Source organism: Canis lupus, chromosome 18 (genome assembly GCF_011100685.1).
Source record: "Canis lupus familiaris isolate Mischka breed German Shepherd chromosome 18, alternate assembly UU_Cfam_GSD_1.0, whole genome shotgun sequence".
Lineage (NCBI taxonomy): Eukaryota > Metazoa > Chordata > Mammalia > Carnivora > Canidae > Canis > Canis lupus.
Window position 1 is genome coordinate 34,425,552 of NC_049239.1, and position 25,911 is coordinate 34,451,462.

General features: G+C 47.7%; 1 protein-coding gene across 6 annotated transcripts in view; it reads right to left on the minus strand.

Moving 5' to 3' along the window:
- Positions 1-435: 435 nt before the first annotated feature.
- Positions 436-25,911, minus strand: part of KIAA1549L (KIAA1549 like) — a 138,011-nt gene continuing 112,535 nt past the window's right edge. For 4 of the 6 annotated variants that reach the window (XM_038563060.1, XM_038563062.1, XM_038563064.1 and 1 more), the window contains 5 exons: positions 22,597-22,947; positions 11,545-11,642; positions 9,062-9,210; positions 7,772-7,923; positions 2,246-2,527 (listed from right to left, as the gene is read on the minus strand). In XM_038563060.1, the coding sequence (XP_038418988.1) occupies positions 2,246-2,527; positions 7,772-7,923; positions 9,062-9,210; positions 11,545-11,642; positions 22,597-22,947 (1,032 nt within the window). Of the gene's footprint in view, positions 2,528-7,771; positions 7,924-9,061; positions 9,211-11,544; positions 11,643-22,596; positions 22,948-25,911 lie in introns of all 6 variants that reach the window. The other 2 variants (XM_038563061.1, XM_038563059.1) reach the window with 1 other exon arrangement.

The following is a 25,911-nucleotide window of genomic DNA, read 5'->3' on the forward strand; positions in this document are numbered from 1 at the left end:
TGGAGCCACACGGCGGCACACTGTAGGCTCATTCTCTGTAAGTCACTGGAACATCCAAAGCTCAGACACTGTCTTTGAAGCATCTCTTTTAATCCCACTAAGGTCTTGAAACTTCATTATCACATACAGGATTTCCAGGCATTTACCAAGTAGACAAAGTACTGGGTTGATATCATTGCTCTGATGAAATATTAATATTATTGATAAGGCGGGACAATGTGGCTGACTTTATCAGACTCATACCATTTGCATGAAAAGGCTGAGTTTCTTTGGCTCTTTGTTCATTCAAGTGCATTGAATACCTATTTGGATAGACTTAGGCATTATGTTAATCTGTCAATAAAATCTTGCACCATCCACAGTGTTTTGCAAGCTGATTTAGGTTTTGGACTACAACAACTGGCCATTGGTAGAAATATACCATATATACACATGGAAATTACAAAAATACATTTTATTTATAGCTGATTTTTTTTTTTAAGTAACAAAAAACTAACACTATGAAAGATCAACCAGCATACCAAAAGGACACTACCTAATATCATCCGAACAAGAGACTTGTCTGGGGGATTCCATGATACATCATCTCTGGAACTTTCCAGAAAGGGCAATTTGCCACTGGGAAATAAAAACAGCTTCTTTGAAAAGTCTGTGCTTTGACAGTTTGAATCTCCCATTCTAATCAGTTCCATTCCTACTCTTCTCTCAACTTTTAAATTTCCACCTTCTCTTGATTAAAGACCAAAGAAACTCATGAGGAAATGGCAAGATGGGCTCAGAAGGCATGGACACAGCTGAAGCTAGATGGGTCATGGGTGAAGGCAGGACAGGACCTCGTTCTCCAACAGGCACCCAGGAAGCCCCCAACATAGTTGGTGAGGGAGCCATAGTGCTCCCTCCCGGGGAGCCACCCAAAGCCAGTGGCTGTCGTGTCTAGGAATTGACAGTCAGCAGCTGGTGCCTCGGGGTGCGAGGCAGTGTCCACCCAGCGCTCTGGGGACCGACTCACCACGTCAGGGAATGTGACTCACCACATCACGGTCCTAAGCTCAGCGAATGTCCTCCTGCATCCATCGACTGACTACAGGGGCAGGGAAGGAGGGAACTGCCAAACTCCATACACTTTTAAAAATGTTATTTACATTTAAACATAAATCAACAGATTTTCTACATTCAGAAGCTTCTATAAACAGAGGCTGCAGCAGGGGGCGGGGGTTGGGGGGAGACTGGGGATTCACTATTTCTGCTTCAAACAGGCATCAGTTACTCCTTCCTTCTGGGTCACTCGGCAGCACGTGCTGGGCGTTGCAGAGACAGGTTTTCCTGTCAAGTCGATGTATCTATCATCTCAAAAAAGAGAGAGAAGCTCTGTTCTCAGGCCACCTTCATTGCAGGGCAAAGAAAACCCTCCAACAAATGACTGTTTTTCTTTTGTAGGATCCTAAAAGCTCTTAGCACCGATTCTCTTTCAGTTGGATACCACCTCGCCGGGCCCTCGAGTTCCAGAAACGGCAACACCTTTTCAAAAACCTGTCGACACAAGCCCACCATTCCCTCTCATCTTCCCTCCTTCTTGGCCTTTGTTTAACTCACGGGAGGAAAAAAAGAGTCAGGACTATTTAGAGGTGTAGTCATGGACGGTCCTGCTTTCCATCCCATCCATCTGACTTTGAACCTGAACCTTTAAGAGAAAAGGACTCAAGTTTCTTGGCTGGAATCAATGCCTCCTTTACAAGATCAGAGGCAATTTCAACGATTACAGTCACAGCTGAACGAGAGAGAGAGAGAAGAGAGAGAGAGAGAGAGAACAGTCTGGTGCTTAATCAGATGCCTGCATTGCCTTTAACACAGAAACAGAGCTAGCATGCAGAACTCACCGAGGAGAGGGCAATGTTCTCCCCCTTCCGGTGACTTATTAAAATGTGGCATTGGACAGGGATCTGCAGATCAGTTAGTGTGTCTTGTGACTAAGGCTCCGGAGGGAAATACACCCACAGTTCAAACATCTAACTTCACAGACTATCAAACATACGGTCCCACGCAGGGACCACTTGACATACGATCAGCTGAAGAAGCCAAGAATCCAGGGGTTCCAGGGTCTCCTGTGCCGCCCACAGGCCCACTGTTCACCTCTGCAGAGGGTGAGAGGGACGCACAGGGGTCTCTGCCCCAGGTCCCAACACGTCCGGCCAAGGGACCCGAAGGCCGTTCCCTCCGAGTCGGCAAGTTCCACGGGGCCCTGGCCTTAGACCTGGAACTCGAACATGTCTGTCTGTTTCTTGGCCAGCTTGGCCACCTCCTCCCGGATGGCCTTCACGAGGGCGGCGGTGGAGATGTTGGTGAGCGGTGCGTCGGCCGGGTCGTTCTCGGCGAGGCTCTGTTGCGAGGCGGCCGTGGACGGCGCCGGGGCCTGCTCCAGGCTGGGGTGCAAGCCCGCCGGCTGGCTGTACTGCCGAGGGAGTCTGGAGGGCGAGTTCTGCTGATAACGTGACCGGGGGTAAGCTTCGATGTACCCCGGGAGGGGGACCTGCAGAGGGGGTCGAGAGAAAAGGCAAGGGCCTGGATTAGGCAGGGCTTGGGGCACAGGACACTCTCGGGACTGGACACGGGGAGGGAACCAAAGACCGGGGAGGAGACGCCGAAATAAATGAAGACCACGCACCACTGTGCACATATAAAACCTTTAGGACACGCTGGAGATGCTGGGTGGATGGATTAAGTAGGGGGTTTGAACCTTGCTACAAATGCTGGAACATTCCTGAGTCTCCACACTGGAAGCTACCTGGCTACCTTTTTAACATAAGCCCCAATCCGGCAAACCCAAGTGATGTCTTCGTGGAGCTCAAAGGACTCGGGGATTTATTAACCAATGGTAACCACTAACACTGGAGTGCCAAGGGCTGTGCTAAGGGCTTTCCTCACGGTATCTCATTTGCTTCTCAAGGCAACAAGCTAGGAGGCAGATATTGTCATCCTTATTTTACAGAAGAGGACATGGAAGCAAAGAGTGCTGCAGCCTTAGGTGACATGGTTGACAGGCCACCGAGACATGCTCTGAGCAAGTCTGTTGGATGCCACAGGCTAGGAGTCAGTCACTGCACTGTCTTGGATCTGGGTGATCCTGGTTTTCTTGAAAACCAAGATTTCCTAAACAATTTTTCTCCTTTTATTAAACGTGGAAGCCATGTACTTCCATACTTTCATGCTTAAATATATGGACACTTCTAGTAATGAGGACAAGTCAGTGATTTGGAATTCAGGACCAGCTTTCCCCCAGAAACAGTGCCACATGTGGGGCTGCTATTCCAGGGCAACCCACAAAAAGCCTTTATATCCCATAATATTGGCTGGAACCCTGTGGGACGAGTGCCTGTGGACAACGAGGGCCAAGGGTGCTGTGGGAAGAGACATGTGTGGGGAGTCAGGTGGGAGAAGTAGCTCAGCTGGGTCTGGAACATGAACAGGATGTTGCCAGGAGGACAAGGCTGGAGGCGCCTTCCAGCAGAGGAAAAGCAAAGGCAAAGGCATGGGGGTGCATGGAGGATGGTGTACCCGGGAAACTTCGGAGGGTTCGGTCTGACCAGAGAGGATGTATGGGGTGTGGGAGAAGCTGAGGATCAGAAAGCCGAGTGCCAGGCTACGGAGTTCAGTTCTCTATGGCACACTTCTGGGAAGTACAGCACGTTCCCGGTCTTTACAGAGACACTGGTCTGGGGCCTGGTGAGGACGGAGTTGGGTGAGGAGTCAGAAATTCTGGATGGAAGAATGTAGAGCAGAAAAGCAGCTTCCCTCCACTCCTCGCCTGACATGTTCAGACAAGCCCTCCTGCGGAGGCAGAGGAGGGGCCTGTATTTTCAAAAGGAAACTCCGGAGGTGGACTCACGGGAAGTCGAGAGAGTTCTGAGGCTACATCAATGGGCTAGGTGAGGGCCAGTGAGGACCCAAGTGAGAGACGAAGCAATAGGATGGATGTCCTAAAGTTTGGGGCCTTAATTTCTCAAGACCTGGCAAAGAAAGACAAAGTAGCAAACAGGGGCTAATGGTGGGTCTTCCACCACAAGGGCTGGACATACTTCCCTTGTAGCTTAGAGGAAAACCAGAGTCGAACTGTCTGTGTCCTTGGGCCACAGGTGCTGGGAATGCACAAGTGACTGAGAGGGAGGTCGGGGGGAACAGAGCTAAGGCCAGGACAGGGCACTTGTCTACCAGGTCTCAGCTCAAATGTCGTTTCTTCCAGGACACCTTCCCCAGCTCTACATTAGCCAACGGTTCCCTATAAGGTGCTTCCAGGCAGATTCTCTAGAATCAGTCATCGCTTATGATGTCATCACCCGTCTCAGGCTGTCAACTTTGTAAAGGTAGAACTGTGTCTTGCTTGCTCAATCATGGGGCACCAGTGCCCAGATTTACGCATGGTACAGTGGGGAGTCTCTCAGAACTTGGGGTTCCGAGGAACACAGTTTGAAAATCACCAAGGGATGAACAGATGGTGCCATATGTTTGTGAGGGAAGCTGTCATCTCCCCTTTCCCTGAATTTCAAGTTCAGCTGGAGCTGAGAGTCAATGTCTGACTTTGAGACCCCTTGGCTCTGTGGTGTCAAGTGTCTTGGCGCCACTGGCCGGTACGGGCAGGGATACCTGACTCCACTGGAGTGGCCTTGGGGTAATATTCTGGAGCAGAGAAGATGAGAAACTCTTTTCTCCCTAATAGTAGATCCAGGCTGGAGCCTTCACAGCTTGCTGGCCAAAATTTGGGGCTGGCAAAGGCCACTCTGTCCCTAGGCAGTACCTAAGGCGGGCATCACCTATTGATCACAGCACATCCCTCCCAATCCTTCATCCAGCACCAAGGATGAAACCTATCCGTCAAGCCCAGGTTGAGGTGATTTTATCTGAGATAGCTCCTGATGTCTGGATACCTGGGATCAGGAAGGTCAGACACCCACATGACAGTGGGGGCTTTCTCCTTCTCCAATGGATGTGGAAATGGATGCCATCCCTGCCCCCACTTCCTCAAGCTGCCAACCGGTCCCTCTGAGCTTCCTGTACTTTCTTTTATGTGTGAGAAATCACCCGTGCTCCGGGCTGTGGTTCCCGGCTACTGTGCTCCATGCATGGACACGCTGCCCTGCTTAACTGTAGGTGATAACTGGGGCCCAGGAGAGGCCCATTTAGGCTGTGGTGATCGTATTCCTTTTAAAAACAACTAATAGAAAACTAACTCTCCCTCACACGGAGAGGGATGGAGCCAGAATGGTCGAATCATCCCGTCAGGAAGGTTGGGTTTTGATTTGCTGGGTTCCCGTTCCTTCATCTGGAAGGTAATATGAACCCACAAGCATCTGGAAGTGGCCATGAGCCCAGCTAAGCTATCATCTGTGTCTTGAGGGCAAGGGCCCAAGTTTTGGAAAATACTTCTGTTGACTCCTGCAGAGTACCCAGTGGAACTTTCCATGCAGAGGGTGAACCGACAAAACCATAGGTTTACTGCCTAATTGTCACAAGTATCATCCATTTTCAGAAAAGCACACATTATGTTTAGGCTATAAGTGGAATTACGGAGTCAAGTAAGCTCTGAACTGATCGACTCATACCCAGTGGTTTCAGCTGTTTAAAATAGCTGAGCACGACAAAGGAAGTAAAAAAAAAAAGGCCCACAAACAACCCAAACAGATGCCATAAAGTCTCACACTAAGATGTGTAGACTTAACAGTAGGGAATCCCTACAGTTACTCTTAAAGCTTATATACTCCAACTTGACGATTCTAATGAGCTCAGATATGCCTCATTTGCGGATAATGGCCCATTAGGAAAAGCATATCCAAAGGGTGAGTGTATCTATGGAAGTGGTAACACTGACAGCAATAGAAGGTCCAGTTGGGAGCAGGGTCAAAAAACAAACAAACAAACAAACAACAAAAAAACAAAACATATGGAGCCCTGTAACAACTCCAAAAATTACAGTAGTTGGGAGATGTTTGATGTGGGGGCAATAATCCTACCACCAGAGCCCATCTTACAAATGTCATTTTAGTATAGTAAGGCATGAAAATGATGGCGAATCATTTGTTAAAGACAAATTAAATTATATTCCTCTTTTAAAGATGGAGGGATGGATATAATTCATCCTGGAATTTTTTTTAATGCAAGATAGCATATATTTTACGTGCTTTGAAAATTAAGGGATAAGCTTTGATCATCAGGAAAATTAACACATGTAGGATAGTTTTTTCCCAGGGGTGTTGTTAGGCTGTGGCATCACTATAATAAGGATAGACACCAACCCCAAAGCTGAGTTGAACCTGTAGAGGTGGAACGTATGGACACCAGGGGTTTGGACAGAGAGAAAAGATGGCCCAGGCCTTGCATATCATCAACATGTTTGCTAAATCTAGGATATATTTCAAATGTTGAGACCAAGCCCTAAAAAGATGCACAGCATCAGGGGACCCTCAGCCTGCCTTTCTTATCCATGACGGATGATCTCACAGAGGGATGGGGGGGCAACTTGCAGTAGAGGCCATCATTGTGCTATTTTTGTTTGCTAGATTTGTTTCACTTAGCAGCCCCTGACAGGTGACTCAGAGGCAGGTTTGGGTGTGACTGTCCAGGTTCATCTGCTTGCTGCCTCTGGTCTAGGCCAGGCCAGGTCCACTGTGCCATATATTCCTACTTATGATGGAGGATGGAACCAGGCATCGTGACAAGACAGTCCTTTGCTGGAAGTCAGGCAGGATGCCTTGGGATCAACATGCAAAGTAATTCAATCTTGAGTTTCTAAAACTGTATTTTTTATTGTTTCATCTAAAATTTTTACAGAGCTTTATTTTTATTTTTTATGTTATTATTTTTTAAAGATTTTATTTATTTATTCATGAGAGACACAGAGAGGGAGGCAGAGACCAGGCAGAGGGAGAAGCAGGCTCCCCGTGGGGAGCCTGATGTAGGACTTGATCCCAGGACCCTGGGATCATGTTCTGAGCCACAGGCAGATGCTCAACCACTGAGCTAACCAGGGGACCCCGGTGAGCCATGCAGGTGCCCCAAATTTTTACAGAATGTTAAAACTAAAAGGAACATGAGTGGCTCAGTCAGTTAAGCATCTGCCTTCAGCTTGGGTCCTGGGATAGAGCCCTGTGTCAGGCTCCCTGCTCAGTGGGGAGCGTGCTTCTCCCTCTCCCTCTGCCCCTCCACCCATGCATGCTTTCTCTCTCCCTCTCAAATAAATTAAATCTTTAAAAAAAATAAAAATAAAAGGAACAAAATTGAGAAAGGCTTTGGGGCCAGACTGAGGCAAGTTTGAATTTTGGCCACTATATAGTAAAGCCACTATAGCTGTGTGGCTTTAAACAGTCAAGTCACCTGACTAGGCCTCCGTTTCCACATCATGGGAATCATAATACCTACCATATAGGATTGTTGCAAAGATTAAATAAGATAATAGAAATAAAACATCTAACAGGGTGTCTGGCACACGGAAAATACTGAAAGAATGATAGTTATAATAGCCATTCATTTGTTTGTTTGTTTTTTAATAGCCATTTATTTGATGAAGGTCAAGGTGGAACCTGGACTGGAAGGCAGGTCTCATGTTCCTCGGTCAAAAGACATCCCACCTGACCACACCGTCTCCTCTAAAATGGCTCACGTTAGCCACCTGGTTGGTGGGAAGGGAGTTGAGATAACAAAACACCGTCTCAACCTCTCATCCATTTTCTCCCTCATGTGTGTACAGCAGGTAAGACTGTGAGGGAATCAGCAAGGGTCTCACCGAATCAGCCCACTGGCTCGGGAGCTCATTCTCTCCTGCATAGGACATCCAGGCCTGGCTCCTGTAGGATGAGGGAGGCGTCGGGATGAAGTAGCCGGTAAATCCGGGTCTGTTGGCAGCTGGGATGGCGAACACTGCCGGCACCGTATTACCTGGCATGGAGGAGATGGATGGGGAAGATTAGACCAGTGCCCCACCCACGAGCTGGGGGAAGCTGGGAACAGAGGGGAACTCTGGCATGGTGGGGAGGGGTCATGAGGTGCGGAGCAGACCTTCCCCTGCAGCCCTAGCCCTGCTCACCTGCACAGTCATCTGCTCTGATTTGGCCCTGGTGTTCTAGAGAAATGATGACCCAATTCCCTTCACTGAACCCTCACCAACTCTCCCATCCATCCCAACACCTCTGACCTACTGGCGAGAAGGGACACCTCAATGTCCAGATAGTTTTCTCCCAGGGGGAATAGGTATTTTTAAAAAGAAAAGGAACCAAAAGGAAAGGACTCCACTGATGGAATTTCTGGACATAGTGAATATTTTAGGAAGTGTTGGCAACTGCTTGTTTACAGTTTTTTAGCCTAAATGGTACACTTTGAATAGACACAAAAACCATTTAGGGCACGGATAAACGCTGACGTACATTTCAGCATTCGTTCGTAATGGTGAGAAATTGGAAACAAGCTCATATGTCTCTCGTTAGGGGAAAAGATAAACCGTGGCATAGCATATCATCGAGTACCATATGGCAGTTTAAACAAATGACCTAGATCTACGTGTACGTACCCATCTTGAACACAAGGCTGAGTCAAGAAAACAAATGCAGAAGGACAGGCATAGTTTGGTACGACATCCGTGCGTGTAAAACACCGAGAGCCTTAATACACACTATTGCATATGCACTACTGCAGAAAAGTTAACACCCTCAATTTAAGGATTGGGATTACCTCCGGGAAGAAGGGGAATGAGACAGGGCTGGATAGTTCTATCTGGAATGCTTTAAAGGCACATAGAATTTAAGAATAAACCCTGAAGTCCTGGCAAATGGTAACATATACCCTGACTGTTATCACATATCTTCCTATTTTTGTCATATTTCAGGTCTTTTAAAGAAATAGAGCAGCAGCTCTTCCAGCCAGGGCTGCCGCAGTCAGACATAACAGTGGCCTCGATTGCTGAGGGTGGCAGGTAGCAGGTGGCCTGTGCAGATCTGGGGGTGCAGGGGGAGTGCAAGGAGCACCGGGGCAGGGCTGGGGTGCAGCGGGGGCTTTTTCCAGGGTTTCTCCGCTTGCCCACCTGAGTAATTTAAAGCCGACTGATCCAACTGCGCCACGGACACGGGGCCTCTGGACACCTGCGCGAAGGAGGCGCTGTCGTGCAGCTGGGCCGGCTCGGGGCCCGCGGACTCGGCCATCCTGGTCTTGCTGCCCACGTCCGAGGTGGACCTGGAGGCGCATGGGAGGGGCTGCATTAGTGGCTCCCCACGCCCCCCCCCACCCCATGCCCGTCACCTGGGGGGGGGCCCTCCAGGAGGGCGGGATCCCCAGGCCTGGATGTGCCCCCCGAATGACAAAGGAGGGCCAAGGCACCCAGACCTGCAAGAGCTGGAGTCACTTGCAGATATTCAAGGACACTGCTCCCCCGAGGGGGGCTGTCGTGTCCCTGGGGAGTAGCACACTTAATTTCCACATAAAGATAAGCCAAGCAATTAGCGCTGGGTATCAGCAGGGGCTGGTGGCCCGGGAGGGGATGACATCATCGGCAACCAATGAGGAGGCTCGGTGTGGATGCGGGGCCACTCCCCCTCCAGGCACCGGGGCTGGTGACCCGCGGGTCGCAGGACGTCCCGCTGCTGCGCCAGCAGCAAGATGCCCAAGACTCTGGGAAGCTCGGGCTGCTCCGGGAAGCCGGAGCCTAGCACTTTCTTAGGCGTTATGAAAGACAGAACTTTTTTTTTTGGTCCCACAGGCAAGCAGAGAATCCGGCCCATTAAATACATCAGATTTCCACTTAGTGCTCAGAAAGCCAGTACGTAGGGGGCTGCCAGCGTCTCCCCCTCTAAAGGGTACGTTAGCCGGTCTCTATCCTCCCCTTCACCCAGGGGCGTCAGGCTCTCCTACAATTAAAACGGGGGCAGCCAGGGCAGCCAGGGCAGGTGGCGGGCAGCCAGCCACACGGGCACCCTCTGAGCAGTGGAGTGCCCGGCGCTGCAGGTGCAGAACAGAGCCGCAGCGCAGTGCTCTGGGTTCTAGCTTCCTCCCCCCCACCCCCGCCCCCCGCTCAGCCTCAGTTTCTTCGTCTGTGAAACAAAAGGGGTGGGTGACCCCCTCACCACGGCTCCTCCCAGCTCTGATCCTCTGAGTCTGTATGGAAAGCAGGCACTTGCTGATACCTGGCAGACGGTGTGGAAGGGCAGGGGAGGAGACTGGTGGTTGAGAGAAGGAGTAAGAAATAGATACTGGCCTTCAGCAAATGACTAATGGGAAGCTCCTTGCATTCAGAATTCTCAGGGATAATTAAAGTAACCCTCCCACTAATGCCCGAGGAAGGTTAAACACAGGGGCTGTGATGACTGGACTCTATATCAGGGTGGGTGCTGGAGGCTCGGTGAGTGTGGGGTCTCCCTTCCTTTCTCGATCCTTCCCCCCTTTCTGCTGGTTGCTCTCTCCCACATCCTCGGCTTCCCACATACTATTCCAGGGATCTGCTACTAGTTTAGAAAACCCTCCCCAAGAAAATTCCTGGGTTGTGCTCCATACACTCAGCTCCCCTGGAGGAATCCCAGAGTCGCTGCGATCAGTTAGGCCCTTGGCCTCATTTTACAGGGAAGGAAACGGGCCAGACAGTTGAGGCGACTTCCTAAGCTTACACAGCAGGTTAGGATGGAACCCTGGTCTGCTGCTTCCCACCCTGCCCTGAGCTCCACTGGAGCCAAGAGCTGGTGTCTACGCACAGCTCGGCATTTTAAAATCGCTGGAAATGAGGGCAGGGTCATTTCTGAGGGAAACTCATTTTTCTTCACCAGTTTTGCAAAGGTCAGACCTGTGGTCCCCAAATAGGGTGTGGCTAGCATTTTGGGGGGAGGCTAGAGCAGGGGGGGTCAGGACAGTGGCCTAGTCCCATTCCAGGATACAGCTGTATCTTTAACCCTGGATCTGATGCCTATTTCGGCATCTCCAGTGCTCGTGGAGTTTGTATTTCTTGCCTGTCTTTATTTAAAACATGTGCTTGTTCTATCATTACAGAACAAAGACAACATCTTTATTATATCTGAGTTATATCTTTATACCTGAGTTAATCTCTTAACACATATCTGAGTTCACATGCTCTCAGCCTCCTGTCTTGGAAGTCAAGAGTTAGGGTGGGTGCCCAGACACGCTACTCCTTGGCCTCTTGGACACCACCTCTAAGAAACAAAGAGACTTCTGGGTGCCAAGAGATGCCCAGACTGGAGGCAGCCACCATAGTAGCCTGAGCTGGAATAATTTTCAGGTGTTAAAAGTCAGGGAATGGGGCTTTCAGGGTATAGGTTGGTTGACCTTGGGTTTCTTCAATTGTGCGTTCTACAGGACTTCTCATTTCAAATGATAAGAAAGTTGGTCAACCCTCTCTGTGCTCCCACTTCCCTCATGGTACTTGGGGTGCCCCAGGGACGCGGTTGTCTGTACAGGTGATGCACCCTGAATGGAGCAAGCACGAAGGGAATCTGTTGTGTCAGGGTACACAGGACCAAATCCTTTCCAGACATTCCAAACAAGGCAAAGAAAGGAATGTGTTACCGCCTGAGAGAAGCAACAGCCACAGGGCCAGTCCGGGGAGGTACAGGTGGAGGGGGAGAGCCCATGACCATTTCAGGAAGCTGGGAAAACCTGTATGCCTATGAAAGAGACAAGCAATAGAGGAAGATCTATTAAAACACACTGTCAATCAATACATAGGTTCTAAAAACAACAACAACAACAAAACTCCAAAAACCACACAGGTTCTTTCCTTAAAAGGAAAGCAGACTTCCAGGTCAGATTTTCCTTTCTTCTTCCAACTCTTCCTTTCAATCTTCCTTATGTCCCCAGCCCCCTCTTCTATATCATCTCCAGGCATGCTCCTCCTTGCTTGGGCCATCGTAGTCACGGAGTCCTTCAGCTGATCTTACAATAAGCCAAGTTCTTTCCTTCCTCTGACTTTTGTACATGCTGCTTCTTCTCCCTGGGATGCTTTCTCCCAGTTCTGCCCATGGTTCATTCCTCCATCTTGTTCAGCCAGCCCCATGCTTCCCTAGAGCCCCATTTAATCTCTCTCCATATTCTGCTTTATTTTTTGTCATAGCAACTGTCACTCTCTAGTATTTTATCATTGCTTGATTATTTATTATCTGTCCCCAGCTAGAGTGTAACGAGGGCAGGGGCTTTGTCAGCTATATCCTCATGCCTGCAACGGTGCCCAGTGTATTACACATGATCAATAAACAGCAGATGAATGAATGAATGCATCACCGATTGTATTTTACTTTCTGGCTCATGGAAAGCAGGTTTAATGGGGGGAAAGCAACAGATTTAGAGTCAGGAAGTATGGGTGGAGGCCTAGTTTGCTGATAAATAGACTTTATGTCCCTAAGCAAGTTAGGTAACCTCTCTGGGCCTCGCTGTCCTCTTCTCAAATGAGAACAGGATGCCTAGCTCCAAGGGGCACTAGGAAGATCAAGTAAGTCAGTATACACCTTCCACAATCTATAAAGCACTACTCAAAGATAAAGGATTGGAACTGTCACAAGAGTGAAGACTTTAATCAACACGTGAGGGGATAAAAGGAAAACAGTAGGAGATCAGAGACGGGATCAGAGAGCCAGGCCACAGCCTCCCTTAGTGAGAGAAAAATCTAGAAATGCTCTCTGGGAAGACAAAGCTTAACTTGTGTTTCTCATTCATCTTTTTCTTTAGGTATCATGCCTGCTAGATCTCTTGAGGAGCAAGTCGACAAGACTTTAAGCCTGAAGGCATCAAGGACACAAAAGCAGCAGCAGAGGGAATCCATAAATAGGGTTCTTTGAACTGAATGAGGTCTTCTCCCCCACAGCATAATGGCAGTCTACATACTCGTAAGGGCCAACCCATGAGCTAACAACTAGATCCTGGTTGAAACATACCTCTTAATGCACTTAATGCAAGATGTAAGGGAAGCCTCCAGGACACTACCCATGACCCACGCCCTCCCCGCTGCACACATCTCAGCAAACTAAAACAAAACCATGAGCTAAAACCAGAGATAGAAATAGCGATAAGCAAATATGAAAGGTGGGGTTGCCTGGAAGACAAGTGCCATGTTGGCAAATGATGAAGAGATCAAGCCTTGCGACAGGCAAGGGGCGGGTAGGTGGAACTGAGGCACTCACAGCCTACCTGGAAGGGGCTGATACTGGTCCCTCCCAGGGAGGGAGGTTGGTAGTGCTTCTAGGCTCAGACAGTAGCATTTGTAAGTGCTCTTTGGAGGCGATCTCCCTAAACCAGGCTCTCAGGAATGGCACAGATGAAGATGAGCAGACAGGAGTTCATAATCACAGACCAGAAAACATAGGTGAAAAGTCAGGAGAAGAAAACCAAACAACAGATTAGATGTTTAAGGACTTATGAGTTTAAAATTTCTGGATACGAAACAGAAAGCAGAAAGGTAAAAACATGTTTCTAAAAAGATAAATGACCAGATAGAGATATTATTAGGAATGATTGGGAAGATTTGAAAAAGAACAAATAGAATTTTTAAAGGTGAAATGTAATCACTAAAAGAAAACACAGGGGAATGAAGTAATTGATGTGCCATAGATGAAGAGAAAATTAATAAACTAGAAGATGGAATTGAAGAAATTACCAAGAATGAAGCACAAGGAGATAAGGAGATAGAAAATAGAAAAGAGCAGTAAAAAGTATGGAAGACAGAGTAAGAAGGTCTAACATGCAGCTAATCAAAGTCCCAAAGTCCCAGAGAGAAACGGGGTGATATTTAAAGAAGCAATGACTAAGAATTTTCCAGAATGGATAAAATCAATGATTTAATAAGTTCAGGAAGTACAATAAAACACACACACCTAGATTCATTGTGCTGAAATGGTAGAGAACCAAAGGCAAAGAGAACATCTTTGCATATCATCTACAAAGGGATGACCTTTAGACTGACATTGGACTTCGCAACATCACCCAGAAGACCACGGAATGCAAAGTGCTCAAAGAAAATAACTGTCAGCCTAGGATTGTATCAGCAGGGCTAACTTCCCCTGACAAGAATGAAAGAAAACATCCGCCCAGATCTAGAGGTACTGGCTGGATCAATATGGAAAGCTTCATTACCCTGCTGCATTTCCATTTTTTGAGCATCGATGAACTATGTATGCTAAGGTTGTATTCAGGGAACCAAAATCTGAAGCTCCACTAGATCCTAAGCTCCTTGGGTTTCAGCAACCATGGTACCCCCACCTTATGAAGCAAAATGCTTTGCATCTAATAGTGCTAAGTAAGTATTTGCTCAATTGATGTTGAGTGAACTGGAGTCAGGAGACCCAAATTCTCATCCCGATTCAGCCATTCACTGTCTGTAAACATGTCATTCGGTCTCTCTGCACCTCGTTTTTTGTTTGTTTTTCATTCTCCCTGTGAAATAAGGCATTGGATGTAACTCAGGAGCCACCAAACACACTTTTCTATAGCCATGAGATCATTTTGACATAACCTGAATACAGATTAAAGCAGAGCTTCTCTGGTTGAAGCTGGTGATGGAGGGGGTGGAGTGTGTGCTGGTGAATTTGGCCCTTCACTTACCTGCATGATGACAACCTGGGACCTCCCTGAATGCTAAGGTTTTGCAGAGAGTTTGAAAATCATCATCTTGGATGGTGTACTTTCCAGCTTGTACTCCATTATTATCAACAAACCATCAAATAAGGACATGCTTTTCCCAAAATAGAGACAGGGGTTTATAGCTCCTCTTCTCTCTTCTGGCCTGTCGCAATACTCGGTAGAGGAGACAGACAACTTATTTTTATCCCTGATTCCCAGAAGGCTTATCCATACTCAATACAGTTTTTCAGCCAAGAAAAAACCTTTCTAAGCCTGTGTCTGTCCTGTAGTACTTCACCAAAGAATGGATTAAAAATTCTGAAATTTCAGTAAGTACCAAGGTGACTCCTTTCTTTGGAAGATTTTTCCAGATACAATCAAGAATGCACAGGAAATCACAGTCCCCTTTGGGCTGTACACTCAGGGCCCTGGGGTGGCCACAGGGGCCACATAAAAAGTAGAGCTTGTGCTCTGTGCTTGGGGGCTGCGAGGATGACCTCTCCTAGTGTCTTTCCCCCTCCCTCGCTCCATGCTGGTTCCCCAGACTTCTAAGCCCCCACATTCTGGTTTCTCTTATTATGTGTCTGAAGTCTTGGTTCTCTGCTGGCTGCTTTGTGACTGGGATTTCACTGGAAGCCATTGCTCAAAACTGTTGCCTGGTTCCAAGTTCCCAGTATCAGAACAGTAGCCATGAGGTACCTAGCCTGGCACCTAAGGGCACCATCTTTTGGGATCCCTGCCCTTTGGCTAGGAAGGAGATCAGAGACTCAGAACTGAAGGCAGTCCTTGTATCTAGGTCTGAGGTCTCTTAGGTGGAAGGAGACTGGGTGTGACTAGAGTCGGCCACTCATTGGGCTTGGAAGTTTGGTTTTAAGCATCGAAGGGGGAAAAGGTGACTACATAGTCTATTCAAAGTTTCAGTCATGATGTCCTTGGGAGGGGATGGGAGTGGTTCAAGGCCATCCTCTCTAGTAATCTTAGTCGAGAGGGAGCCCAGGTGAGACCCACAGTGTGCTGATCCCTTCTTGTGCATGTACATCCATCTAGAAGGAGGAATGTGGTCAAGATCAATCTCAAGGGTAGCACTACAGGGATGACAGGTCAAAGGGGGCGGCCTGTGGCTGGAGGGACCAAGTCAGGGGGTCCCAGGCTTTGTACTGGTTGGGGAGGAAGACTGGCAGGCCACATCAACCCACCCTCTTTGATGGCTTTTCTCCAGTATCAACAAGCCAGCCTCAGATCAGGGTGGAAGCACCAATCTCTCTACACCTGCTAACAGTACTGGGCTGCACTGCAATGGTGCCCCTTCCATGGCATTGTGCTGACACGGACAACACTGCTCCAGGCAAAACAGGCATCTACATGTGGCTGTAAATAACTTTACATCCTGGTGTAGGAAGTAAAATCTTCCAGAAGGATAGTTCTTATGTAGTGAAAAACAGAGGACTTGGTAATTGAAGACTAACCCCATGGTGAAAACCCAAGGCTTATCTTGATCTGTCAGTTCACCATGAGCTACTGATAGAGCCATAGCTAAGGCTTCCAAGGTCTCAGGAATCACAAAAGGTTCAAGCTGGAAAGAGAACAGGAGACCTTGAGACCATATCCCTTACCTTAACCAAGGGGGATGCTAAAGCCAGAGGGGTAAACTGACTTGTCCAAAATCCCACAGCCAGTTAAGGACACCATCTTGCCATTCTGAGCTAAGGGTAGTGTGGTACAGATGGCATGGGTTTGAAATCAGACAAGATCTGGATTGAGGGGCACCTGGGTGGTACAGTGGTTGAGCAACTGCCTTTGGTTCAGATTGTGATCCCGGGGGTCCTGGGATCGAGTCTCACATCAGGCTCCCTGTGAGGAGCCTGCTTCTCCCTCTGCCTGTGTCTCTGCCTCTTTCTCTGTGTCTCTCATGAATAAGTAAATAAAATATTATTAAAAAAAAAACAAAATAAAAAAAACAGGGTTGAAATCTGGCTTGATCTTTACCAGGGTTGAGCAATCTGTCTTGTCTGTGCCTACTTTCTCACTAGGTGATGGTGGTTGGTTAACAGTATTATACCCCCACACCTAAGACTGTTTGAAAGACTCATGTTATATATTAACATAATATCTGGCACACAGTGGGTCCTCCAGAAGTAATATTCACTTCCTTCTGAGACAGGGTCATCTTTTGATATAGTAATTGTAATAATCAAGACTTTTTTCTCCCCATAATTCCTGGAATCCAGGGTGCTTCCCCTACCCCAAGCAGCAAAGGGCATCCCACCTTCCTGTCTCAGGGAAGGAAGGCCACAGCCACAGATGGCCCAAGAGCTAGCACTCATTGGAGTTTTGATAGCTACAACTATTGAACTTAGGATTTTGAATATCAAAAATCCTAAAGCACTCAAGGTCAAAAGTTGATGCTGAAAAAAGAGACTTGTTAGAAGAGAGGTACATTTAGTCTACTTTGCCCCTAGATGAGGTAAACACCCTGGGGTTAGGAAGGAGAGGAGGATGGGAGGGACGCCAGAGAGCTTAGATGCTGATGGGTCTGGAGAAGGGGCTCTATGTCCTGCTTCACCCTGGGTAGAGGCAGGGGAGAAGAGGCTAATATGAGGAAGATGCTAGAGAGGGGAAGAGTGTGGATAGAGTGCGTGTGTGTGTGTGTGTGTGTGTGTGTGTGTGTGACAGAGGGGGAAAGAGAGAGAGACAGAGTGGGGAATGAGTCTACTCAAGCATGGGAGGAGGGTGGAGGGGTCTGGACCTTTGCACACAGGAGACCTGGGATACATCTGCTCCCCTGGGCTGACACCTGGAGTCGAGGCAGAAGCCAGGACTACTTAGGGATGCCAGCCAGAGTGGTTAGAGAAGGACAAACTGAAACCAGATTCTGATGCTATCTTCCCACCCCTTGCCCCTGCTGTGCACTGTGGCGGACCCCGCGATAGCTCAACCTAGGGGTAGGGAGGGAGACCCCAAACTGATGATGAGCTTTTGGTGCGTGGAGGAGAGAAAAATCAAGAAAAGTATATATGTCTTGCAACCCCCTGAGTTTTGTGTGCACTAAGTATTCTCCAGACTTCATCTGCTACCTTCTTTTCTTCCTTCCCATGCAGCCTTCCTGGATAAACTGGTTTTACTCACTTGAATGATTTTTCTAAGCTTCGAGGGCTATGCCTTGGCTGGATGTTGTACTCAGCTGGTTTCCAAGGGGGCTTCCTCAGGGCAGTCCAGAGGCAAATATCCCCACACCAATGCTGGCCTACGTAGGACAGTGTGACAGTGTGACCTGCCTTCAAGGACTCCCAGGAGTTGGGACAGTGCCCCACCCACAGTGCTGGGGTTAGACCCTCTCCTGGTGTCCCAACTGCCTCAACCACCAATTACTTTGGAGCAACCAGAGGTGGAGAGAGCTCAGTAAGAACTGACATTGGATTTCCCATCCACCTGACCAGATGGGAGCTCAGAACAGATTGAAATCAGATTCGGAGAAACGTAAGAAGCCTAATTATTTCTTGAACGTGAGTGTTGTGGTGGATGCAGACTCATACCTGACAGGTCTGCATATCTCATCAACAGGAGTTTGGTTTTGTTTTTGAGGGGAGAATAGGGAAAAAAAAAAAAAGCTGTGAAATTCTTGATTTCATCCTGATCGAGATGTCTCCCTTACAAGCGGCAGTGGTAGGAATGGACAAAATCCTCTCAGGGTCAGCTTCCTTATGAGGAGATCACACTCTGCCGTTCTGGAGATCTGAGTCTCCTCAAAGCCCAAAGGACATCCACAAGGCTCACTGGGCCAAAGAGTGCAAGGTGTGTGGGTTTGAAGTCAGACAGCTCTAGGTTCTAGCCCCACATCAGCCCTGGACAGCTATGTGACCTTGGGCCTGAGTGTGTGACCTTGGGCATGTTTCCTTAGTTCCTCTGAGTCTGTTTCCTGAGTACATGGGGATAATAACATTACCTCGTAGGATGCTTGTTTGATTAGTAGAAATCACGTCTACACAGCACTTAGCTTCATGTCCGACACATAATGGGAGCTCGATAGATGGCAGCCGCTTATTTAGTTATAATTATTACTGTGAGTTGCCCCTGGAAAGCCTTTAGTGGGGAGGATGTTTTCACCCGACTGCCTTCCTCTGAATCCCCTACTCTGACACCAACAGGAAGGCCAAAGGATGTTTTCATTCCACTTGACACAGACCCATGAGGGCTGCAGGCACAACTGGATCAGTCATGAGGTGTCGAGTCCAATCTCTTCACAGATTCCAGGGGTCTCCCGAACTGCTGTGCAGAAGTCCCAGGCTGCCAGCAGTAACCTTTTCCACGATATAAATGCCACCAGCCTGGCCTAGCTCATTTAAAACCACCAGCTTCCAATTATCTTCCGGCAGGGCTCCAAGCGCTTCCTTTTGGGAAGCTGAAAAGTAATCATAGTTATCATTCTAAATTGGCACCTTTTCTATTGATTTCCACATTATCATAGCACAAGGGGGCTCGGCAAGAACGTGGGCTAAGAATCATTATTTCTATTGGGTATTGTTAGCTATTTTTTCCTTTCACAAAAATAGGGACCACATGTGTTGGCAAAAAAGGGGAAGCCCTTAATGACAAAGGAACCGCCTCTGGTATCGTTCTGGTTTGATGGCCGATCTCTCTGCTGTGCTATTTTTCAGTTCTTCCCCTGTTTTCGGTGGCCTTATTTTTCAAGCATATAATACTGATGTTGTTGCCCTTCTTGGCACCACCGCCAACCCCAAATTATAACAAAAAGGATGATCTAAGTTTTCATATGTCCCACAATGAAATTTTTAGATGGTTTTGTTAAATTGAGGCACCGTGGATGTGGATTCCATTATCGGTTGGAAGACTCATCCTGGTTGTTTAAGATTTTCTGTCTGAAACCGATCTCTTTCTGGATCCCCAGAGTCGGGCCTCCAGCCACAGGGGTCCAGCTGTTCTTGAGAATCATCTTCCAACAGAAGTGAAGCTTCTCTGGGACTCTCGGCTGGGGCACCTGGGCATGTTCTTAGAGGAATTTAACAGAGCAGCAGGAGGAAAAGATGTAGCCTCAGAACTGTGCAGAGAAGGGATAAAACTAGTGGAATTCTGTGAATAGGACGGAATAGTTTTATAATGATGACTACCATTTATTGAGCAATTTGAGGTGCTGGGCACCATCTGAAGCCCTCTGATTAATATCAGCAAACAAGCAGTGGGTGCTCCGCAGGTGCCTGACTGTGCTAAACATTTTACATGAATTACCACTTCATCCTCACTGAAGCCCTCTTCTCACTGCCATTTTAATGGCCAAGGAATCCGAGACTCAGTGTTGCAGCCACTGGCTGTGCTCATTCAGCAGGTCTGTGCCATTTCACGCTGGGCTGAGGGGAAGTCCAGGGATGTGGTCATTGTATGGAGATCAAGAGGGATGAACTGCCGTCAGTGTGAATCAATACAGAACAGATACAGGTGACTCTTCCCAGGGGACAAATGCTTAAGAGCTGTGTGTAAATGTAGTTAAGATTCAGGTTTTTTATAAATCTCAGTGAGAAAAACCCCTTCTTCCCCCATAAGGGTGGGTACCATGTAAGGAGCAATTAGGAAGCTCTAACTGTGCAAACTGTAACATGATGGTCAAAGGAAAATAGGTTAAAGGTGATGGATCTGTAGGGCTCAGTGAGACTTCTAATTTGTTCTGAAAAAAGGAGGTTTGGTCTCCAGGTGATGGGGGAGCATGGCCAGTGGTGGTGCCACAGTTGCTGACACTCTTCTGGAAGGCGGTGCTTCTTCAACATATCCAGCAAGCTTCCCTGATGGTGGAGGCATACTCATACTCCCGAGATCTGGGCATTGTCCCAAAGTCTTCTATTTTGGGTTAAAGATTATTTTAAGAATTTTGCACAGCACTCTACCCATATCTCAGAAAATGGGATGTAGAGAAGATGATCGGTGTTTGCCCTCTGTCCTTCACTGCCTGCACTCTCCCGGTTTGCATATCACAGACTGAGAAGATAGCTCCAATTGCCACCAGCTCTCCTTCTGACAGTGTCTTACCTCCCACAGATTGGCTTTTACGTAATGAAAGACCACACTGGTCTTGAAAACCTGAGTTTTCTGGCCCACGTGGTCAGCCAGCTTCTCATTGCAGGTTTGTAAAGTTCGAATCTTTGATAAAGCAGTTGTTGTGAGCCTAATCAGCACGAGTCAAGTTCCCAGAAGCTGATCACCGTGGAGTGAATAGACAAGACAGAAATTCTGCACCTGCCAACCTAAGGACATGCCCTTCCAGTGATGACAGCCCCACGTAAACACAGCCACCCCACCCCAGAGGTTCGGTTCAAAATGAAGCTCAGTCTCGCCTGCTAAAGCTTAGCCAATGGGAAAGGTAAGGCTAGACACTGACAGTCGGAGGGAACTGACAGGAGCAGGGTCAAGGGGAGATGGCTCAGTGACTTGGAGAAGAGGAGGAATCTGGAGCAGAGGAGACCAAGAGGAAACTCACAATAGTGTGCAGGCTACGGAGTCACACAGCATAGCAGCAATTTATCAAGTGTCTGTGTGGTGTGGACCGTGGAGGGTCAGGGTCAAAATTATCACAAGGGTCTACAAGCCCAAAGGTGTCCCAAATTGTCTACTGCAGATGAAAGAAATAATATGGATGAGGAGGCAATGTAACAGCACAAGGGAGGACAGCATGCTGGTTAAGAACATGGGCCCTGGTGCCCACTGCCCGGCTCTGGGTCCTAGCTGTGCCCCTTTCTGGCTTGTGTGACTTGAACAAGTGTGTAACCTCAGTCCCCTCAGCTGTAAAATAGGGATAAAACTAGCACCTGCCTCAGTGGCTTGTAGTCAGGACTAAACAAATGAGCTAGCACAGTTAGCATATGCATACACAGGATTAATACCGAAAAACAGTAAAACAATAAATGTCGGCTTTTGCTTATGTGATTACACATCACACGAACAATTTATGAAGCTCTGCTAATGAGTAACCCTTGGGGCTAGGCCATGGACTATGACAAGGGTGGAATCTATACACGCACAATGCATTGCTTGTTATGGTCCATGGTTTATCCAACGTTTTATTTTTATTTTACTTTATCCTTTTTTAAAGATTTTATTTATTTATTTGACAGGGAGAGCCAGAGAGCACAAGTGGGGAGAACAGCAGAGGGAGAGGGAGAAGCAGGCTCCCCACCGAGCAGGGAGCCTAACTCAGGGCTTCATCCCAGGACCCTGGGGTCATGACCCAAGCCAAAGGCAGATACTTAACTGACTGAGCCACCCAGGTGCCCCATCTATCTTTTAAAAAAGATATCTCTAGAAGCTCTGATAATGAGTGAAATGCACACTAATTAAAATTCTTATTTAAATCATGGAATCTTTTAGTCACTGGGTGCTTTCTCAGATGCTGAAGTGCACTTACCAGCAAATGAAACGGGCATGGCTGACATTGCTGCAGCATTTACTGTGTGCCTGGCATTCTTCTAAGGGCCTCAGATGTATCAACTCGTTTAATCTTTACAACAACCCTAGCAAGTAGGTTATTTTTTTTTGTTTATGTCACCTGTAGAGAACTTAAGTGACATCTCCAAGGCCAGTGAATAGTGGAGCAGGGACTCAACATCAAACCACCCACCTCCTAAGCCTCTGCTCTGAGCCACCAGGCACATGGCTCCGTCACACGCAGCTCTGCAAGGTGTTCTGACATTTAAAATGGGTCCTCACACTTGGAAATGCAGGAAACCACCAGTGCATGAAGAATATGGTCAACCCTTTACAGGAGGGACAGTCGAGAAGGAAATTCATTCTAAAATGTATTACGGTTTGATGTAAGGGCTTCCCATGTGCTTGTGCCCACAGGCTCAGGCTTGGATCATGGGTAGAGGATGGGATGAGAGCCCAGAAGAGTTTGTCTCCAAATCCCAAGGTGGTTTGTCCCAGGAAGTCCCCGCTCTGAGACCCTTGTGGGAGCACGCTGGGCAGAACTAACCTGCTGGTGGCAGGTGGGTGGGACATTGGACTTACCGGCCGAGGCAGACTGTACTGGTACATTTCTGGGCGATAGGTGGGTACCCACTGCACCCCTGCCCTGGGCCGCGTCATGGTCCCCGGAGCGCTGGTCACCACCTCTGAGTAGGGCAGGTGCTGTGCTGAGCCGTAGGCTTCCTGGTGCCGGCTCTGGCCTGCGTGGCCCGCGGATGCCAGGCTGAAGGCCTCCTCCAGCAGCATGTGCATCTGCTGCCTGACCTCATCGATGGAGGGCTGGGAGCTCAGCGTGGAGGTCTCCGAGTGGCCTTTCACCTGCCTCGACCTGGCGTAGCCCCGGGGCTCGTTAACTCTGTCAATGTTGGTTTCCTCTATGATCTCAGGCTCCGTCTGTGGGATCGAACACATGCCCATTGATTTGTTAGTGAATGTTTCCTTCCCATCAATGTTGTCTGCACTTTACCCTAAAATATTCAGCTTGAACACATGCTATTAGGTATAGTGTTCATTTATGTTATCACCCAGGGACCCCATCCAGAAATTCACCCCACAGGGGTGATCAGCTAGCATTGTGTTCCTAAGGCTACATGCCAGCTCTCCAGGTGTGCTCCACTGGAGCTCGAGGGATGCAGCAGGCTTTGCTAACTGGCCTAAGGATGATGAGAAATGGCTTTTCATTGACATTAGTGGTATGGACCCTCATGCCTTTCAGGTAAAAGAATCAAGAGCCTAAAAAAAAAAAAAAAAGAATCAAGAGCATCTGGTAGTCTATACCTCAATGGTTGATGCTCTAGACTCTGGACTCTCTAAATGGTCCTTTGTTGAGCCATTTAGGGACCTGCTGGCTGCCCGATGCCAGTTTTATCAGAGAGAGCAACAGAATCCTGCTTCTAGAACACTGATCTCAAAGTGTGGTACACTGAATCAGAAGCTCTGGAGCAGAGCCCAGCACCTTGCACTTTAGCCAGCCCTTCAGGAGACTCTCGTGCCTGCTCAAGTTTGAGACCAACTGATCTAGAATGTTCTCTTGTTTTCCTCCAGTGAACTTTTCACTTAGGAAGCAGCAGCACAACCTAAGTGGGCAGAGGCTGGGGTGTCATCAGCTTTCAGAGCAGGCTGCGCAGACTATCTTAGGCTCGCCTGCTGATGAATGCTTATTGAGTAAGTCTGCCTACATCTTGGTCTCTTGATCTGAGACTTGCTTTTGTGGTACCCTGAGAGTGAGGTTGTGGGAGAGTCCTAGGTCCACATCCACTCAAGCATGTTCCATGGCTGCTATTGTTTGCTAAAATAACTTGAGGGTTCCGTGAGAGTAAATCAGCATAGATCAGTTTGCCATCCTGCTCTCCATCCATGACATAAGTGACACGCTGCCACTTTAGCAAAATGAAACAATACAGATAAGTAAGAGGGGAAAAAAACCCTAAAAATCCATTAACCTTTGGTATGACTTATTCCACTCCCAAGCCTATCTAGGTGTGCCTGTAAACTCCTCCTCTGTACACACATACCCATTTAAAAAGATTTATGTATTTATATTCTGGTTCTGGGTGATTATTATTATTTTACATAAAATGAATCTGCTCCTACCTGGGTGCCACAATTTAACAGCTGGGTGATCTTGGGCAATGTCTTAGCATACGTTCTCCCATAAAGCAGGACCTGAGACATCCTTTATATACAGATCATTGATTTTGGAAAACAATTCCAGGGAATAGGAGTCAGGGCTTAGAATGAATAAACTGGGGGAAGGGAAAAAAGCCGACCAAAGGCAAGTACTAAAATCAGTGATTGCTGTGGGCAACTGAGGCTTAATCCCCCTGGGGACCCACCAAGGAACCATGCAGAACATGGTTTAGGACTGTATAGTAAAATTTTGTTCAACAGCTCTCATCCTCCATCTGTCAAGAGTTGCTCCAGAAAGTGTCCTTGCACTCTGAGATCTGTGCAGGTGCCACGTGGGTGCGATGGGCTCCCATGGATATCCCTTGCAACAGAGACAAAGAAGCCTCAGTGCAGAAGCAAAAGCTAAGTGACTGCTAAGGTGATGTGGTCAAGTTGCTGCTGCGGCGAGCAGATGCTGTAGCAAGGCCAGACCTAAAAGGTGTGTTGAGAAGATAGAAGCCAGGGCATAAAAGATGTTCCAACCAGGAAAGTGACTTCACTTTCTCTTGTGTCAGTTCCTCATGTGGAAAGTGAAGAAAGTAGCATGTGCCTCCAGGGGTCTTCCAAGCATTAAGTCCACTGATACGTACAAAGGGTTTAGAACAGCAGTGTACGGCAACACGGTAGTCACCGTTGTCACCCTGTCGTTATTACCTTTATACATTCAACTGCACCCGTTTCTCATCTAATTGCTGTGCACCAATCTCTTGGATCTATGAGATAGAGCACACCATGAAAATGTCGCCAGAGAACTCATTCATATAAAGGGATCTTTCTCTCCTTAAAATCTATATGTGGAAGGTCAGAAATTTGTTATCTTTCCTATTTTGAAAACTTATTCACTTTCCTTTAGTATTAAATGAGTATAAGTGGATTAGAGAAGAAACAGAAAAGACATAAAACACTGAGAAGTGAGACATTTTCTGTAATCCTATCACCCAGAGTCAAGGCGTGGCCATGGTTCAAGATCAAAAGATGAGGTTCTCTGTCAATCCTTCAGGTCTAGATTTATCAACAAACATCTCCAAGTAAGAATTGAGAATATGGTTTTTATAGGAACACAAGCAAAAATAGCTTATGGAGTAGAATGCAAAATTACTTTTGCCACGATAAACACACTCAAAGGCATTTCATACCTGGGTGCCTGCCCCCATGGGGCTCTTACAAATTGGGGATCTTTAGGGAAAGGCTGGAGATGGCTCTCCTGGAAACGTGCTCCCTGATGGCGTGGTGACACCTTCTAGGGTAGTGAATGCAACTTCTGAAAACAATTTTCCCTTCACAACGCAGAGGACATTTTGGACAACATTTCAGACCCCGGAAGGATTTTAGGAGACCATGGAATCCAAGCCCCATTTTATAGATGAGGCAGTCAAGGCCAGGGTTTAAGGGACTTATCCAAAGTCCTCCATGGGTGGCGGTGCAGAGCCTTGCTCTCCCAGCTGCTGTCCCTTGACATCTGGCTGCACCACGTTGCCTCTTACATTTCCCCATCAATGCTGGTTGCTACCCACATGCTGCCTTTCCTCTCTACATCCCTGTCTCCCTAATAAATAATGGATGCTTAATGCTAAACTACTCCCAGGTGGAAGATTAATGGCACTGGGGGGAGCTACAATTTTTCCCACACCTGAGCTGTGCTATGCATTTCCAGTCATATTGGTGGATCTGTTATGTGAATTTATAGTT